Source organism: Eublepharis macularius, chromosome 4 (assembly GCF_028583425.1).
Source record: "Eublepharis macularius isolate TG4126 chromosome 4, MPM_Emac_v1.0, whole genome shotgun sequence".
Taxonomy (NCBI): domain Eukaryota; kingdom Metazoa; phylum Chordata; class Lepidosauria; order Squamata; family Eublepharidae; genus Eublepharis; species Eublepharis macularius.
This window is the reverse complement of record NC_072793.1, coordinates 156,173,473-156,191,437: the sequence shown is the minus strand read 5'-3', so window position 1 is coordinate 156,191,437 and position 17,965 is coordinate 156,173,473. Positions and strand designations below refer to the sequence as shown.

Genomic DNA, 17,965 nt, shown 5'->3' with positions numbered 1-17,965 from the left:
AGGGGAGCTTTTTGTGTGGGTGCTTCTTTTAAAAACCTTTTCAGCGCAAACCTAAGCACAGGACCACACTTCTAAGCCCATTAACCCTGGCCGAATCCACACGGCTCAAGTTTGCTGCTATTTTCCCGCCATTTATGTGCTTCTCAGAGGGCTGTTCACATACTCTCACCTCAATCCCAATGTTCTTTTGCATCTATTGCACTGTGTCTCAGAGGAGTTTGTCATGCTTTCCAATGTTTCTCTTGCACAGTTCTCACCATGGATGTGAACAAATAGAAGCGGTTCACAAAGAGACCACCCCCTTTTAACCACCCCCACGTCCTTGTTTCTTGCCTTTCTGGAACACCATCCCTCTTTACCAAGCAATTCTTATGGTCCCAACTCTGTCCAAGGCATGCCCACACCCCTGTCCAGTTTATTTTTTTTTAAAGGGTGCTTTCCTAGTGCTATTGTGCAATCCTGGTTCAATTCCCAAGCGGTTTGGGAAGTGGCATTGTAAAAAGCCCAGGGAGGCATTGTGGGGGGCGCCTTTTTTATTACAGTGAATAATGTTTTACTGCTGAAGGACAACCTAGGCAATTTCCGATAAGCGGACTGTGACTGCAAAGGCTGACTCTTTCTAGGTTTTTTTTTAAAAAAAAAATAAATTATCAGTATAGCAGAAAATCGCTATCCTATAAATATATTTGAGCAATAACACAGTATATTTTTGAAGGCTTTCATGGCCAGAGAACGATGGTTGTTGTGGATTTTCTGGGCTGTATAGCTGTGGCCTTGGCATTGTAGTTCCTGACGTTTCGCCAGCAGCTGTGGCTGGCATCTTCAGAAGTGTAGCACATAAAGACAGAGATCTCTCAGTGTCACAGTGTGGAAAAGATGTTGGCAGGTCATTTATATCTACTCAGGAGGGGTGGGATTGGGCTGAGTCATCCTGTAAGAGGGTGTGGAATGCTAATGGAGGGAGGCTTCACTGTATCCTGAAAGTTAGGTCACAATGTTCCATGAAAATGGAACATTTTGAAAAAACAGTTCTAGAATCAGCACCCCACAAACCTACAGTCTGGTTCCGGTTCATGGATGATACCTTTATCATCTGGAGCCATGGTGAAAAAGAATTGATGGAGTTTTTAAATCACCTCAACAATATCCACCTGAACATACAATTCACCATGGAGAAAGAAACTGAGGGTAAACTTCCATTTCTAGACACCTTGATCATCCGCAAGCAAACTTTCAGTTAGGTCACAAGGTCTACAGGAAACCAACTCACACGGATCGGTACTTACACAAAAACTCCAATCGCCACCCTTGAGAGAAAAGAGACATAATAAAAACATTAGTAGACCGTGCAAGACGGATATGTGAACCTCAACGAGGAAATTAACCATCTAAACCACGCACTTCAAGCAAATGGCTACTCCAGAAATGAGATCAGAAGAGCGAGTAAACCAAGGATAAATCAAACAACTAAGTAAAAACAGTTTCCCACAGGAAAAGTGTTTTTGCCATATATCAAAGGAATCACTGATCAGATGGGAAAGCTTATGAAAAAGCATGGCTTACAAACAGTACTTAGAACCACCAGAAAAATACAACAGATGCTACGTTCAGCAAAAGACAGTAGAGACCCCCTCACCTTTGCAGGAGTATACCATATACCCTGCAGCTGTGGACAAGTTTACATCGGGACCACAAAGCATAGCATCCAGACAAGAATAAAAGAACATGAAAGACACTGCAGACTTGGCCATCCTGAAAAATCAGTGGTGGCTGAACATAGCCTAACTCAAACAGGACACAGTATCCTATTCCAGGATACTAAAATACTTGACAACACTTCCAACTACTTTGTCAGACTGCGCAGGGAAGCCATTGAAATTCATAAGCGCAAGCACAATTTCAACAGAAAAGAAGAGACTTTAAGAATGAATAGAGCAGTCCTGAAAAACACTCTATACCCAACAATAGCCCTGCATATTAGCACATCAAGCACCGATCCATATGCAAAATAACCTCCTCAGGATACAGTGAAGCCTCCCTCCATTAGCATTCCACACCCTGGGAAACTCTTACAGGATGACTCAGCTCAACCCCCACCCCTCCTGAGTAGATATAAATGACCTGCCAACATCTTTTCCATACTGTGCCACTGAGAGATCTCTGTCTTTTGGTGCTACACTCCTGAAGATGCCAGCCACAGCTGCTGGCGAAACGTCAGGAACTACAATGCCAAGACCACAGCTATACAGCCCGGAAAATCCACAACAACCATCAATAACACAGTAGTCTGTAGTAATTGGCCATACGAACACCTGTGTCCCACCAATGTCCGCAGTCTTTTTCAGTGACCCATTGTGCTCTCCTGGGGCTCTTTGACCAACAGAAAATGCTGCTTTGATCTTGCATGGCCTGAGTGTGCAATGCAGTGTGGTGTTTTCTATGAATAAAACATATTTGCAATACAGCGGAAAATATAGTGTGTATCTCTCATTAAATTAAAAAAAAGATATGTCGTCATCAGCGACAGTGTATCTAGACCTACCTCTTATCCCGCTTTTCTCCCAGGGATGTGAACGAAGCATAGTGGGACACTGCCTCAGTAAGAAAGGGAATGTGAACACAGTCTGCGACATTGCGGGGTAGAATCCAGCGCAATAAATACACAAGATAACCGGAAGGTAGGGAAGTGTGGATTCGGCCCCTGTTTAGGATTGTACTGTTGTTGGGAGTAGAAGACTGATACAATCCATTCCTCAGGTTTCAGAGGGGGACAAACCAGAGAGTTAGAACTACAGAGAGACCAGGGTCTGTTCTCTTTACTACCCTGGCCCTTTCCATTTTTGTGGCACAACGTCAGAAATCGCACCATGAAGATGTCCTCATACCATGAGTGTAGCGTTATTCCAAGACGTGTATAAACAGCCCTGGTCAACTCTTCCAATTTCTCCCTAAATTCTACATTAAAATTTCTCACGACATATAACTTCCCTCTGCCTTCCCCCCACCCCAAATCATGTGTAGGTGTCTGTATCCGTGGTATCTTTCATACTCATAGGTTAACGCGCCATTTCCAAGGAGTCACCACAATCGCAACAGATTCAGCTTGGCACCCGTGCGTTTCACAGTGTCCAAGAAGTTTCGAATTGGTGTCCTGCATTTTGTTTCACACTCGCTTCAAAACTCTGGTTTTGTTGTGGGCTTTGTGGACTTTGTAATTTTTTTTTAAAGTTTGCTCATGCATTGTAATACAACTCACTTAACATTAGAGAATCACAAAAGCACAATTCCTGTCAAAAACACTTTATTTCTTGAACAGCTTTAGGCTACACAGCAGGGGGGCACACCAAAGGGCATTCCAGCATTCCACCTCACAAAAATAACACAACTCACTTCACATCAGAGAATCACCCAAACACAATTGCTGTCAAAAACGGTGAAGTGGGTTGTATTATTTTGTGTAGTACACTGCTATCATGCCCTGTTGTGCCCCCCCTACTGTGTAACCTAAAGCTGTTCAAGAGATAAAGTGTTTTTGACAGGAATTGTGCTTTTGTGATTCTCTGATGTTAAGTAAGTTGTTTTATTTTTCTGTGTGGGGGACTGCTGGTGTAATGTGTCATAATGCTTTGCCTACTTGTACTTTGAAAGGGAGAAAATAATTTTTAAAAAACTTTATTTTGTGTTGTTCGTGTTTTATTCTTTGTTGTGCAGTTGGTTCCCATCATAGGGAACAATGGGGCTGGCTGGCCAGCCATCTCTGTAGGTGGTGGGGGAATTTGAGGGAGGGTGTCTGTGGTTCAGGTGCTCTTTCACAGGGACCAGCTGGCACTCAGAAGTGTGCACACCATTGTGGCACTCCTGGGCTGTGCAGAATTGCCCAGGGAAAGAGAGTTTAGAAGTTCCCAGCACAGGGAACAAAGGGAGAGGGCTGGCCTTTGCCAGCCTGTTCCTGGGGTTATGGGTGTGGGGCTGCTGGGGGTGGATTTGGGTCTGTGAGGGGCTAATGTGGGGATTTGGGTCTGTGTGTGGCAGCTGGGGGGAATTGGGTTTGTGTGGGGCTGTAAGGGGTGGACTTTGGGGGCTGAGAGCACCTACTTGGGGAGGCCATGAAATGCCCCCCCCCAAGTGGGAGCAGGCTGAGCCTTGGTGGGGGGTGGGAGGAAAAGGTGGGAGAAGGGCGCCTGAGGGTAGGGGGGCATTTTGCATGCAAAATGCCACCCCTTGGCAAGACAAACCTCCCCCAGCTGTAGTAGAGAAAAGAGCACCTACTTGGGGAGGCCATGAAATGCCCCCCCAAGTGGGAGCAGGCTGAGCCTTGGTGGGGGGGGGAGGAAAGGTGGGAGAAGGGCGCCTGAGGTTTGGGGGGCATTTTGCATGCGAAATGCCACCCCTGGCAAAGGAAGCCTTCCTCTTCATTTTTTCCCCATAGGAAAAAATGAATGAAGATGAGCAGCTGCAACCTAAAGCTATGGCTTTTTTTAAGGAGAGGATAGGGGGACCTGGTTTGGTGGGCCATAACATGCCCCCCCCAAAGTCCAATCGTTCTGAAACTTGGGGGGTTGTTAGAGGGGAGTTAGAGGAAGGCCCCCAAATTTGGGGTGATTCGGTGGGAAAATGCCTCCCCCAGGCTTCATTGAAAAAGCTAACCCGAATCAACCCGAATCGATTTGGGGTATGGCGATTCGGAAAACCTGAATCGATTCGGGTTTTCCCAAATCGATTCGGGTTTCTCCAAATCAACCCGAATTGGGGTGATTCGGGTTTTTTCGGGTTTTCCAAAACCCGTACTGCACACCCCTAATTGTGACATTACCACTTGAAATCCCACCCCTCCCTATGCAAATCAATACTGCATCTCTGTGTGACCATTTTCGCACCCTAACTTTTCACGTTTGAAAATAGCGCCAAGGGGTGTTGAGAGCTGATTGTCCCTGCCCAGCAAATTTTCCGGCCACCATTGGTCTCATGTGATCATGTGAACCCTGAATGGTTTCTCCTTTAGGAGAAATTTGTAGACTTCCCATGCTTGTTCGAACACCATTTTTAAGGCCATCATTATCATTTCTATTGAGCATTAAAAATCAAAAGGGAAACGTGTCCAATGTTCAAATGAACAGAAGTGGTTCTTTGTGGAGCCAGAAAGTATGTCTACTGGTGGTGATTTCCCATGGCTCCTTTTCCCCAAACAGCAGTAATGTAAGAGCGTTGCTTCCTATCCATTGATTTTAAAAAATGCGTAATGCTGAAACGTTACTGTCCTTTAGAAATACAAAAAAAAATTTACAGAAAAAGTGGATGGGGTGCTGAGGAGGGTGGGTTTTATTAGATCCACACAGACCAATCAGCTCAAGGAAAAGGAGAGGGCAGTGTAGAAAAGCAAACAGCTCAAATGTGATGAGGAAGCTTAAGAGGAAACCGCAGGAGTAGGATGCAGGAGTGGAGGGGGTGTAAGGATGGGAGCCAGAAGAGAGGAGCGGCTGAGCAGAGGCCTTGCCAGAGGGAGAGTCCCCTGTGCCCCTCGCTCATTCTCAGCCTTCCGCCCTCTGTTGCTTCGGGCTGCAAATCATCCCCAATTCCAAACTTGCCGGGATTTGGCAATGGCAAGAGGCAGCTGAGTGAAGATTAAAGTTGGCTCAGTCCCAGATCTCACACCAAGCGCCTCTCACACTGCACAGCTGAAGCCCCCCCCCCCCACCAACTGGGGCTGCCTGCTAAGCCAAGTACTTTGGGGGTGTCGCTCGGCTGGAGGCACTGGGGCACAGAGGGTAAGCGCACACTTGCACCCACGACTCTAGCCCTGTCCATCTCCCACCTGCTCTGTGTTCAGCTTTCCCCACTTGGGCCAGGCCAGGTGGCTGCCTGGCTTCCTGCTGCCTGCCAGCCAGCCGAGCTGGGGAAGCTTCACCGCACTTGCTACCAAATGCTGAAATGTTTAAAAAAGGGGCAGACAAAGTGGGTTGGGGAGCTGAGGAGAGTGGGAGTGATCAGATACGCACAGCCCAATCGGCTCCCAAGGAAAAGGAAAAGGAAAAGGGAAGGGGGGGGGGAGAAGCAAAAAGGGGACAAAAGTCCACTCTGAAGGCTCGTAAAACAATACCAGTCAAGAGCCATCCTCTCCCTCTCTCAATCCTCACAGGGTTAAGTACTCCCTCTCCCCACAGTTCCTTCTCTGATGAAAATCATTCCTGCAAATCATCTTCTTCTGACTTTGTAAAGCGGAAAGGCCTTGGGAGCTTGTTACAGGCCCTGCAGTGTAATGTGTAGTTGGCCCCTAATGACCCTGATTCCTCAGAGCTTGACAGTAGTTCTCCAGACAATTTCCTTGCAACATTTAGAAGTGGTTGGACAGCAACAACCCCCTCTTCATCCAAGATTTCCCTCATAAAAACTGCTCTTCATGTCCCCCTCAACCCCCACAAAGCCCTTTAAGTTTGTGGTGAAGTGATCTTTGAAGAATCACTTAAGAGAGACAGTCTGTGATGCAAATTCGAGTCAGAATAGTGAAGATGCCATGCTGAAGCAGACCAGAAAATCAAAAGAGGAACTGTGGGGAGAACCAGCTGAAACCAGCTTCCATTGCATTCTTCAATGTGTCAATCTCCCAAATTTTGCCTCATCTCCCTGTTTCCTATCTCCTGGCTCCTCCTACTTGCTACCTCCTTTTCAACATTTCTATGACCATTCAGGTACATAAGACCTCTCTGTGTTTTGTTTTCCTTTCCTTGTGCTACCATAGATCAGACATGCCACTGTAGCGTCCAGCTAGCCTCCCCTTTTCCTATACTCTGCTCCTCCCCCCTCTGCCTCTCTCCTTCCATCTCTTGTGGTCTGTATATTTCCCATTAGCATACTTTTCTTGACAGGGCACTTGTTTTCTATATCTTTTTTTTGAAAGATTTTTTATTTTTAATGTCTAACATAAAAAACTACAAAGAACTACAAAAATATAAAGGGAAAGAGAGGGGGGGAAAGGGAAGGGGGGAGTGGGAAAAGGGAAAAGGCAACACATAAACAACAAACACTACATTACATGTCTTGTATTCCCTTCAAGCTGTAATTTTTCTTAAAAGTTAACTTTCGAATATGCTATCAGATTGGTAGATTTTATACAATACAAACTATATTCAGGATCAGACTTTCTCCCCCCCCCCCCCCCCACGTCTCGGTCTCAGCTCTCTCTGCGTGGCTGGAGCAGCTGCGCCCGCTCTCTCTTTCCCCCCACTTTCCCCTTCAGATTTTGAACTTTCTTCTTGCTGAAACTCCTGATGGTTGAGCAAAAAGTCTGTCAGCTGCGCTTCTGATGTAATCTTGTAAGCTTGATCCTTATATCTAAACCAAACGCCTTCTGGAAACAACCATTTATATTTTACATCACATTTCCTCAAGGAAGCCGCAAGTCCTTTATACTTGAATCTTCTTTTACGAGCCAAAAATGGAACATCTTTCAATATTTTAACCTTGTTGCCCAAATAATCCAAGTCCACATTGTACGAATTATATAAAATGGTGTCCCGAGTCTTCTTCGATGAAAAGTCAATAATAATCTTGCGAGGCAGCTGCTGATGCTTCATTACATACTTTGAAGATGTCCGCTGGACTTCCAAAATATCGCTTTTTAACTCTTCTTTAGTTGCCTTTGCAAATGACGCCAAAAGTCCAGACACCAGATCTTTCAGATTTTCACCTTGCTCCTCTTTTACATTCTGAAGACGCAGTACCGTTTGGGCATGGTCCACTTGCAATCCTATTATTTGATTCTCCAAAAGCTTCACTTCCTTACTTGCTGCTTTCATGAGTACTGCGTTCTCGTGCGCAGACTGCTCTGCTCCGGTCGCTGTTTCTTTAATGGTTTTCACTTCGCTTTCCACTGAATCAACCTTTTGCCCCATTTCATTTAGTTTCGCCACAAAGGGCTGCACAGCATCGAAGACTGCTCTCCTCACCATCTCTTCCAGGGTTTCCCCCTTCCCCTGTAACGTCGCCATCACCGATTTACTTATCGCTGGGCTCTGCTTTCTCGTCGCTATCTTAGGGGGGGGGCGCCAACTAAGTTCCAAAACTCTGTGAAGGGGAAGAAATCCGCTCCTTCTTAGCTTCAACTCCCACCAATCCTTTGCATACGCTTAGAAGTCAGAAGGGATTCGCTTACTTACAGGTCTTCACCTTAAATCTGCTTATTGCCGTTCTCCATGGCCCGGCAGCACGCGAGGCGCTGCGCAAGTCTGCCGGCCTCCGTTGGAGCAAACGGGCAATTTACCCCCTGCAGTGCTTCCAGAGGGTTCTTCCCGCGGCGCCCCGGACCCTGACTCCCTCACTGGGAGTCTTGGGGGGTTAACCCTCGTGGGTCAACCGCCCGGTCAGGCTGCTCGGACGTTTCCTCCCGGACCTGCAGAGAGGAGCGTCTGACATGGCCGGAAAAATGAAACCGAATCTCCACTTGTTTTCTATATCTTACCCTCTTCCTCTTCTAGGGACCTTCTGTCCTTACCAGTCTCACTCCCTCCGGCCACAATTCCACCCAAATCTTCCAATGCATTTAGAAAGGCCTGGCAGATGAAAAATAGCCTGCTTCTAAGCAAGAGGTGAGTTTGGGGAGTGGAGCGTACAGAGAACAGCAGGTAACTATAAGCTCTAGAGCAAATATATTTAGAAAAATGATATAGTCAGCTGCAATGACTAACATGCATTTTTCAGATTATGTGAAATAGCATCTGCCTTGCTGCAGAACTATATAATTTCTTTTTTCTTTACTGCTTTCCCAATCCCAGTTGCCCCCTCCTGAAGCTGTATTGCCTTAAAAATAAAATAAATAAAACCTCCCATGCTGAAAGCCCTTTGGCATTGTGTTACCCCCGTTTGTGAATAACATGTTAGGTGTTCCATAATCTTTTCTTGAAATAAGAAGCTGTCTATCGCCTTTAGATTTCCTTTGAAGGGAAGATGGCTCCAGGCCCTTGTACATTTGGTATCTAGTTGTCATCTTCTCAGATCTATATCTTTCTTCAGATCTGACATCCAGAATGTTACATAGTATTCAAAATATGAGTGACCATTGATTCATACAAAGACACATGATACTTGCCTCATTATTTTCTGTTCCTTCCTGTGTTGTATTACGTGCTGTCAAGTCGCCTTCGATCTATGGCAACCTTATGAACAAAAGACATCTAAAACATCCTATCATTAACAGACTTGCTTAGATCATACAAACTGGAGGATGTGGCTTCTTTTATGAAGTCAAGCCATCTCATTTTAGGTCTTCCTCCTTTCCTACTGCCTTCCACTTTTCCTAGCATTGTTGACTTTTCCAGATAATCTTGTCCTCTCATGATGTGACCAAAGTACGATAGCCTCATTGTTGTCATTTTAGCTTCTAGGGAGAATTCAGGCTTGATTTGACCTAGAACCCACTTATGTGTCTTTTTGGCCATTTATACTATCTGCAAAACTCTCCTCTAGCACCACATATCAAATGAATAAATTTTCTTCCTGTCAGCTTTCTTCATTGTCCAACTTTCACATCCATACATAGAAATGAGGAATACCATAGTTTGGATTATCTTGATCTTGGTCCCCGGAGAGACATCTTTATCTTTAAGGATCTTTTCTAGTTCCCTCAGAGCTGCTCTTCCAAGTCTCAGTCTTCCAATTTCTTCATCGCCGTCTCCCTTTGGGTTGATGATTGAGCCGAGGAATAGAAAATCTTGAATAATTTCAATTTCCTCATTGTCAGCTTTAAAACTGTAATTCTTCAGTAATCATTACTTTTGCCTTCATGATGTTCTGCTGTAACCCTGCTTTGGCACTTCTTTAATCATCAGTAGTCATTTCAAGTCTTTACTATTTTCTGCCAGTAATGTGATGTCATCTGCATATCTCAAATTGTTAATGTTTCTTCCACCAATTTTCACTCCACCTTCTTCTAGATCGAATCCAGTTTTCCTTATGATATGTTCTGCATACAGGTTGAACAGGTAGGGGATAATATGCATTCTTGTCTGACACATTTGCCATTCTGTCACCCATATTGTGTTCTCACAGTAGCCTCTTGTCCAGAGTACAGGTTATGCATCAAAACAATCAGATGTTGTGGCACCCCCATTTCTTTTAACACTCTCCATAACTTTCCATGATCCACACAATCAAAAGCTTATAAAATACAGATTGATTTTCTTCTGAAATTCCCTGGTATGTTCCATTAGCCACCGTAAATTTGCTGTGTAATCTCTAGTGCCTCTTCCTTTTCTGAATCCAGCTTGAACATCTGGCAGTTCTCATTCAATATAGGGTAAGAATCTTTGCTGGAGAATTTTGAGCATCACTGTGCTTGCATGGGAAATTAACACAATAGTCCAATAGTTACTGCACTCTTTGGCATCCCATTTTTTTTGGGAATTGGAATGTAGATTCTTGGTTATTGACAGATTCTTGTTTTGATGGACTCAGTTTCTGTAGCTTGAAATAGCTCTATTGGATTCCATTTACTCCAAGTGCTTTGTTTCCCCAATTGCTTTGGGTGAAGCTTTTATTTCACTTTCTAAGATTTTTGATTTGCCATCAACAGATTCTTCTTCAAAGTTATCTGCCATCCTTTCATCTCTTCTGTATAATTCTTCAGTGTATTGTTTCCTTTATTTTGTCCTGATTAAATACTGTATTTCTGAGTTGATCTTTCAGCATCTCAAGCAGTGGTTTGAATTTCCCCTTGATTTCTCAGCTATTGGGGAACTGATCTCTTGTTTGTCCTTTTTGTTGTCATTTTCTATTTCTTTGCACTGGTTATTATAAGAGATTTCTTTGTCTCTGCATGCAAGTTGCTGAAAAGCTGCATTTAGAATTCTGACTGTTTCTGTCACCTTTTGCTTCTTTTCTATCTTTAGCTGTTTTAAGAGTTTCCTCAGTCATCCATTTAGGCATTTCCTTTCTTTTGGCTACAGGAATAGTCTTTGCACATTCTTCCTTGATAATATCTCTGGTTTCAGCCCATAGTTCTTCTGGTTCATGATCAATTAAACTTACAGTGAAATCCTAAGCAGAGTTACTCCAGTCTATTCCTACTGGTTTCAATGGGCTTAGACTGGCGTAACTCTGTTTAGGATTTCACTGTTAGTATTGGCAATCTGTTCTTTACATGGTCTTTAAATTCTTCAGGAATATTATTTAGATTGTATTTTGGAACTCTAGATTCTTTTAGTGTTTTTCTTCAGCTTTATTCTAATTTTTGCTATTAGCAACTCTTGATAATGTATCACAATCAGCTCCTGGTCTTGTTTTAGCAGAGAGAACAGAGCTTCTCCATCTTCTGCTTCCAATTATGTAATCCATTTGATTCCTGTATTGGTTACCTGGTGATTTCCATGTATACAATTGTCTTTTTGGTTGTCTAAAGCATATGTTAGGAAGGCACAGATTGCTGGCTTCACAAAATTCCATGAGTCACTCTCCTGCTTCATTTTGTGATTCTAGTCTAAATTTTCCAACAATGTTTGATTCTGCTTTGTTTCCTACTTTCTGTGTTTCAGTCATCTATGATTATCAGCATATCTTGTTTAGGTGTGTGATCAATTTCTTGTTGGACTCTTGAGTAAAAGTTTTCAATTTTGTTCCTTCCTACTAACTCTAATGCTCTGACCTGGATAGCCCAGGTGAGCTTGATCTTATCAGATCTTAGAAGCTAAGCAGGGTTGGCCTTGGTTAGTAATTGGATGAGAGACCAACAAAGACCAGGTTGCAGAGGCAGGCAGTGAGTCTCTTGCCATGAAAACCCCACTAGGGGTCACCATAAGTCAACTCTGAGTTGAGGGCACTCTCTACCACCACTAATTCCTAATATTAAGTTTGGCTTTTTAATTTCTGCAATATACTTACATTGCCATTGGATGTTTTAATATGCCTCTCAACCTCTGATATTCACTGTCAGTTGTATCCTCATCAGTTTATGAGATTTTTTTCTTCAGTATGCATCATTTCATCCCTTTGCTGAATCTCATCTGCCATTTGTTGCCATGTTTCACAGTTTAGAGAGATTCTTTGGAGCTCTTCAGAGTTTGTCAAATCATGAGTTGTTCTATAGAGACTGCTGTCACCACCAATAAAGTTGACTATTTCATTGTTGGCCAATAACTAACCAGTCCCACTGCAACTCATACATTTCTGCAGTGAAGAATGAATCAAAAGAATTTATTTAGGTATTCTTTTCCACTATTCCAGTATTCTTTGTTGTTGTTGTTGTTGTTGTTGTTGTATAACAAGCCCACTGCTTCTGACTAATTTTTCTTCCTGAGCTGTTTAAATTGTTGTTTGTCATTTTGTCTTGCAGTCACTATGGGCCAAGTTACAAGTGATGAATGACACTTGAATGGCAAGTGAACAGACTCACGTGTATTCCTCCCTGTTCACTTGTGCTCCACTTGATCATTATGTGATCAAGTGGAGCACACGTGGATTAAAGGTGAACAGGGAGGAATACATGTGATTCTGTTCACTTGCCATTCAAGTGTCATTCGTCACTTGTAGCTTGGCTCTATGTCTAATAGTGCAAGACCTGGCTCCTGTATGGATAAATAAACACACAATGGGGTCACCCACAAACAAGGCTTGGGTCTCTATGTACTTGAGAGAGCCCAAGATATTTAGAAAAATATAGCTTTGTAAATTAACCAAAAGGGATGAAAAACAATCTGGCAAAGACTCACAATGCAATTCTAAACAGGGTTAACACCCTTCTACATCAATGGGCTTTGGAAAGTGTAACTCTCTTTAGGATTGCACTGTAAATATGCTCCATAAGATCTGGAACATGGAAAGGGGTTGAATGGAAAGGGGCTGGAATCAGCCAGCTCAAGCCCCTGAAAGTATATTGAATTCTGAGGGTGGGATGCTGTGGAATTTATTAGGGCTCCCTGGATTTATTGTTTGGAATGCTTAGCATAAGTAGGCATGAGGATTTTCTTTTCACTTCTCATGGAAAACTGCAAGTATGTATTTTTTGTCTCACCATTCTGGTAATTCAATTTATGCCTTGGAGAGAGAGAGGGCCAAGCTACAAGTAACGAATGACACTTGCCTGGCAAGTGAACAGATTCATGTGTATTCCTCTCTGTTCACTTGCCATTCACTTGCTCTCCACTTGATCAAGTGGAGAGCAAGTGAATGGCAAGTGAACTGGGAGGAATACACGTAAGTCTGTTCACTTGCCAGGCAAGTGTTATTTGTCACTTGTAGCTTGGCCCAGAGACTAGCAAGAACCAGATATTCACTGTTAGAATGTTAGATTGAGTTATGAATAAGTTGATTCAATGCCCAGAAAAATCCCAGGAAGGACAGAACAAGATTTGCTACAAATATTCAGTCAGGGGAAAGTATCTTTATATGCTCTGAGGTTCATTACATCTTACCTTTAGAGGTTAAAAATCAGAAGATTTAATAAAGTCATGTAATTGTGTCCATATAAACTAGTCATGCCCTATAATTTCTCAGATTTGGAATTCAGTGAGAGAGTCTTACCTTTTCTGTAAAGGCTCTGATAAGAATCTTAGAAATTACAATTCATTTTAATTTCAAGTAAGATAGAATAAGAAATGACATGTATGCCTACTCACTTTCCATCTCTCTGTCCTGTGCTAATGTTTTCTGTACATTTGTGATTCTTGTTTATTCAATTATTGCAAGAATAATTAGATTAATTTTAGATAAAAGTTTTAATTAAAACACTGAGTAATTCTTGGCTGGAGTACAAAGTTTCCATCTTACACCCGGAGTAAATGAACAAACTTCTGATCTATCCAGTCCGAAGACTGGGACCTGTTTAAGGGTTGATTATTAGAGGAAGAGTCATCCTCCACATAGCAGAGTGGATTAGTGGTGAGTACATTGCCAAAGAGATAGCCAAAGAGACATTTGGTTTCCATGTGGCTGACTTGAAGTAATGTCCCCTCACAAGTGGGTGAGAGATGGTGAGGCCTGAGGTGGATGTTTCAACCCCCACCCCACCCCTTTTGAGTCTTGATGTTTTCTCTAGCTTTCGTTCCTCTACTATGTAGCCATATTGGACTACATTTTCAGGGGGTTTGTAAGTTTTTTTGTGTCTGGTATGCATGTTATAAGAACATCTATTATAATTCCTTTAGATAACCTCCAAGCATCCTCCTGATTTTTTTTTTGTTATCTCACCTTTGAAGATGAAACTGTTGGGGCAAACTACAGAATTCCTGTATTCTCCAAACTGCCTGCTGCCCAACTGCCATGTGTTTTGGCTTGAGGTGCTTGACCCCTAAATGCCTTTTCAGCCCCAGATAAGTGGTTGATCAAGCCCTGGTAGGCCTTTATAAAAAGCTGTGTGTGTGTGTGTGTTTGGCCAAGATTTACCACAGACCTGCCCTAGTATTACGCTACAGGGTGACTCTGGAGTGTGGGTTTCTATGTGAGAATCTATGCATTCAGCACACTGCGTGTTACACACTGGGAGGTAGATTTCCATTAATTTTCATTGTGCTGTCACGTTTTCTTAACCTACTCTGTTAATATTCTCTTTTAGCCAGTTGCACAAGAAGTCTGGAGCTTAAGAGGAGAAGGACCTTAAGCTGGAGAAAAACAGAGTAACAGAAAAGTATTTAAAAGGATGGGGAAGACAGAGTTGAGTCTAAGATCATGGAGTGAAGATGACTAAGATAGAAAGGGTTTGAGAGAAGATAACAGAAATACTGAAATAAAGATTCAGAGGCAAGGCAGTGAGAAAAGAGACTGGAGAGGTGGAAGAGGTAGACATTCACACAGATCCTTGGGAATTGTCAGTGTGGAAAATGATGAGGGGGCGGGGGGAGGGGGGGAGAAGCTTAAACCTATGAACCATAATTTGTGCTAGACTGACATTATTTAATATTTTGACTGCAGGCAAATGTGCCAAATAAGTTAGCCATCTTTGTACTGGACTCCTCTTAATGTGCATGACACAAACTTAGAGTAATAACTTAGAGTAATATCAGCTATGTTGGTCTGCAGTAGGAACGATTTGAGTCCAGCAGCATCTTAAAGGCCAACATGATTTCCAGGGTATAAATTTTTGACAGTTAAGTGCCTTTCATAAGATGCCTGATGAAGGGTATCTGATGAAGGGAGCTTGACTCTCTAAAGCTTATACCCTGGAAATCTTGTTGGTCTTTTAAGGTGCTACTGGACTTGAGACTTAGTATGTGTACTGAGCCTGGAGCTCAGAATGATTGCAGCCCAGAGTAATTTCAACCAAAACACAGTTCTTTATTGCAAGCCAGAATAAACAGACAACAGCAGACACTACTCACTAGACACAATACAGACAAGCTGCACAGAAGCCCTCAATATATACACAGAACCCCCACCCCAAGAATAGCTAGCAACCTATAAGAACGTGTACTTTACAATACCATCATTTGCATTAACTATATACAGTGTATAAGATAGGCAGGCCACTGATTGGTCTTTATTTGAGAGGACCGATTGGCTGCTGCCTTCAGAAAGTACCCAATGAATGTGCAGATAGAATAACCAATAAGATTGCAGGCATTTGGAACCCTGAGATAACCTGAAGCTTAGTGCATAACAGTAAATACATTCAACATAGCAATTACCTTAGAGGCCTTGTTTGGCCTAGCTTAGCCCAATACACAAGATGCCTGATGAAGGTTATCTGATGAAGAGAGCTTGACTCTTGAAAGCTTATACCCTGGAAATCTTGTTGGTCTTTAAGGTGCTACTGGACTTGAAACTTAGTCTGTGAGAACATTGAAAATTTCTCCTCAAGGCTAGATGTACATGATTTTTTTGCCCAGCAAGGTGAATTTATACCATAGAGTACTGTGTATATTCTCTCATTCAAAAGTTTTATATTTAGGCAGAATAGAAATGATAACACTCTATTTTTTAAAATTTTACTTCAGTTATACTGCACCTTTCTCACCAGTGGGGACCCAAAATGGCTTACAATATTCTCCCTTTCTCCATTTTATTCTCACAGGAAACCTGTGATGTAGGTTAGCCTGACAGCTGTGACTAGCCCAAGGTCACCTAGCAAGCTTCCATGGTAGAGTCAGGATTTGAACCTGGGCCTCCCAGATCCTAGTCCAACACTCTTACCACAAAATCTGGACTTTGGAGGTCTTGACTGAAATCCCTGTACAGTTATGGAAATCAAGGTGATCTTGGACAAATCACATTCTCTCAGCAAATGCAACGTTCCTCCTGCATCATCTGTGAACACAGCATCTTCCATTTTCTGTCACTTGTCTGCTATTCATTGTATTTTCTGGTTTTTACAGATGACATACAATGATCCATCATGGGAGCAACTCAACCAAAGCTACCCAGGAGAATTCATCTTGTTAGGCGTGGCTGACCGTCCTCGCTTGGAGATGCTGCTCTCTGCAATTATCCTGATCTGCTATGTAATGACCCTGCTGGGAAACACAACCATCATTGTGGTTTCACGGCTGGACCCCCGTCTTCACACCCCCATGTATTTCTTCCTCAGCAACCTTTCTTTCCTTGATCTAGGTTTCACCACCAGTCTTGGTCCCCATATGCTGGTGAATTTCTGGAGGAAAAGAAAGACCATCACCTATATGGCCTGTGTAGTCCAACTCTACGTCTCTCTTGCTCTCGGCTCTGCAGAGTGTATTCTTTTGGCAGTCATGGCCTATGATCGCTATGCTGCAGTCTGCCAGCCTCTACATTATACTGCCATTATGAGCCACTCCATATGTATCACAATGGCTGCTGTCTCCTGGTTAAGTGGCTTTTGTACATCACTATTGCAAACGGCAATGACTCTTAAGCTTCCATTCTGTGGGCAGAACAAGGTGGACCATTTTTTCTGTGAAGTGCCAGCTTTGCTGAAACTGGCCTGTGTGGACACCTCAGTCAATGAAGCTGTGCTGTTTGTGTCTAGTGTGATCTTCCTTCTAGTTCCGCTTGGCCTCATCATAGTCTCATATGGCTACATTGCAGTTGCTGTGCTGAGGATCCGCTCGGCTGAGGGCAGGCGCAAGGCATTCAGCACCTGTACCTCCCACTTGATTGTGGTGTCGCTTTTCTATGGCACAATAATTTTCAGCTATCTCCAGCCCCCATCCAACTATTCCCGTGACATAGGCAAGATGATCTCCCTGTTCTATACATTTGTCACTACCATGCTTAATCCGCTGATCTATACACTGAGAAACAAAGAGGTACATAGAGCTCTAAAAAGAACAATAAACAGAAATGGAACTATTTAGTCTAATGTCTCCACAAATTCATTCAGAGGCTAAGCAGTATTTTTTATTTTAAATGTATTAATGAATTATGTTAATTATTAATCCATATGTTAATTATTATTTATTATTTATATAAAACTTATTAATGTTATGTCTATAATACTGTTTGGTGCACTAAATGCTTTAATATTCTTTTTTTCATTTATACCACCTACACGCAAATCTAGCAAATTTGGCTGAGTAAGTATGGACCTTGTGAGTATAGAGATCATCATTTTGATTCTTGGGGGACCATTTGGAGGGAGTTTATGGTTTTCCTAAGGCCAGAGTCTCAAGATTCAGTGATCTGAGAGTATCTGAGCGGGAATGCAATTTGGGGCTGGTCTGCTTAGTGGCTAAAAAAGAAAGATGACTCAGGGCTTTTCTGCACACTCAACTTATTTTCTTAGCAGTTGATACCTAAGCATTGAAATAGGTTTGAGTATGGTTCTTTAGTGCCATTATCTTTAGCTGCCTCAGACCCTTGAATACCTTAGCCATTGAAAATAATGGTCCCAAAACTCCGGGATCCACAAAACCCACACGGATTTGAATGCCAAACTGGCAAAATCCAACAAAATTAGAGCAACACGGTAATATTAATGTCAAAACAAAGAATCTCCCGTGTGGTAGTAATGTCTCCACGATTATTATTAATAAAAGATATATTAATTAAGCACTGCTTCACAGATTTATTT

The 17,965-nt window shown here is 42.7% G+C and overlaps 1 protein-coding gene across 1 annotated transcript; it reads left to right on the top strand.

The window, feature by feature from the left end:
• The first annotated feature begins 16,292 nt into the window (after positions 1 to 16,292).
• On the top strand, positions 16,293 to 17,249 carry LOC129327707 (olfactory receptor 2G3-like). Its single transcript, XM_054976461.1, has one exon. It carries the CDS (start codon positions 16,293 to 16,295, stop codon positions 17,247 to 17,249), a length of 957 nt encoding a protein of 318 aa, XP_054832436.1.
• The last annotated feature ends 716 nt before the right edge of the window (positions 17,250 to 17,965 follow it).

Bases quoted from the DNA above. Each gene is read 5' to 3' on its own strand.
- LOC129327707 (XM_054976461.1), top strand. From the start codon at position 16,293: ATGACATACAATGATCCATCATGGGAGCAACTCAACCAAAGCTACCCA.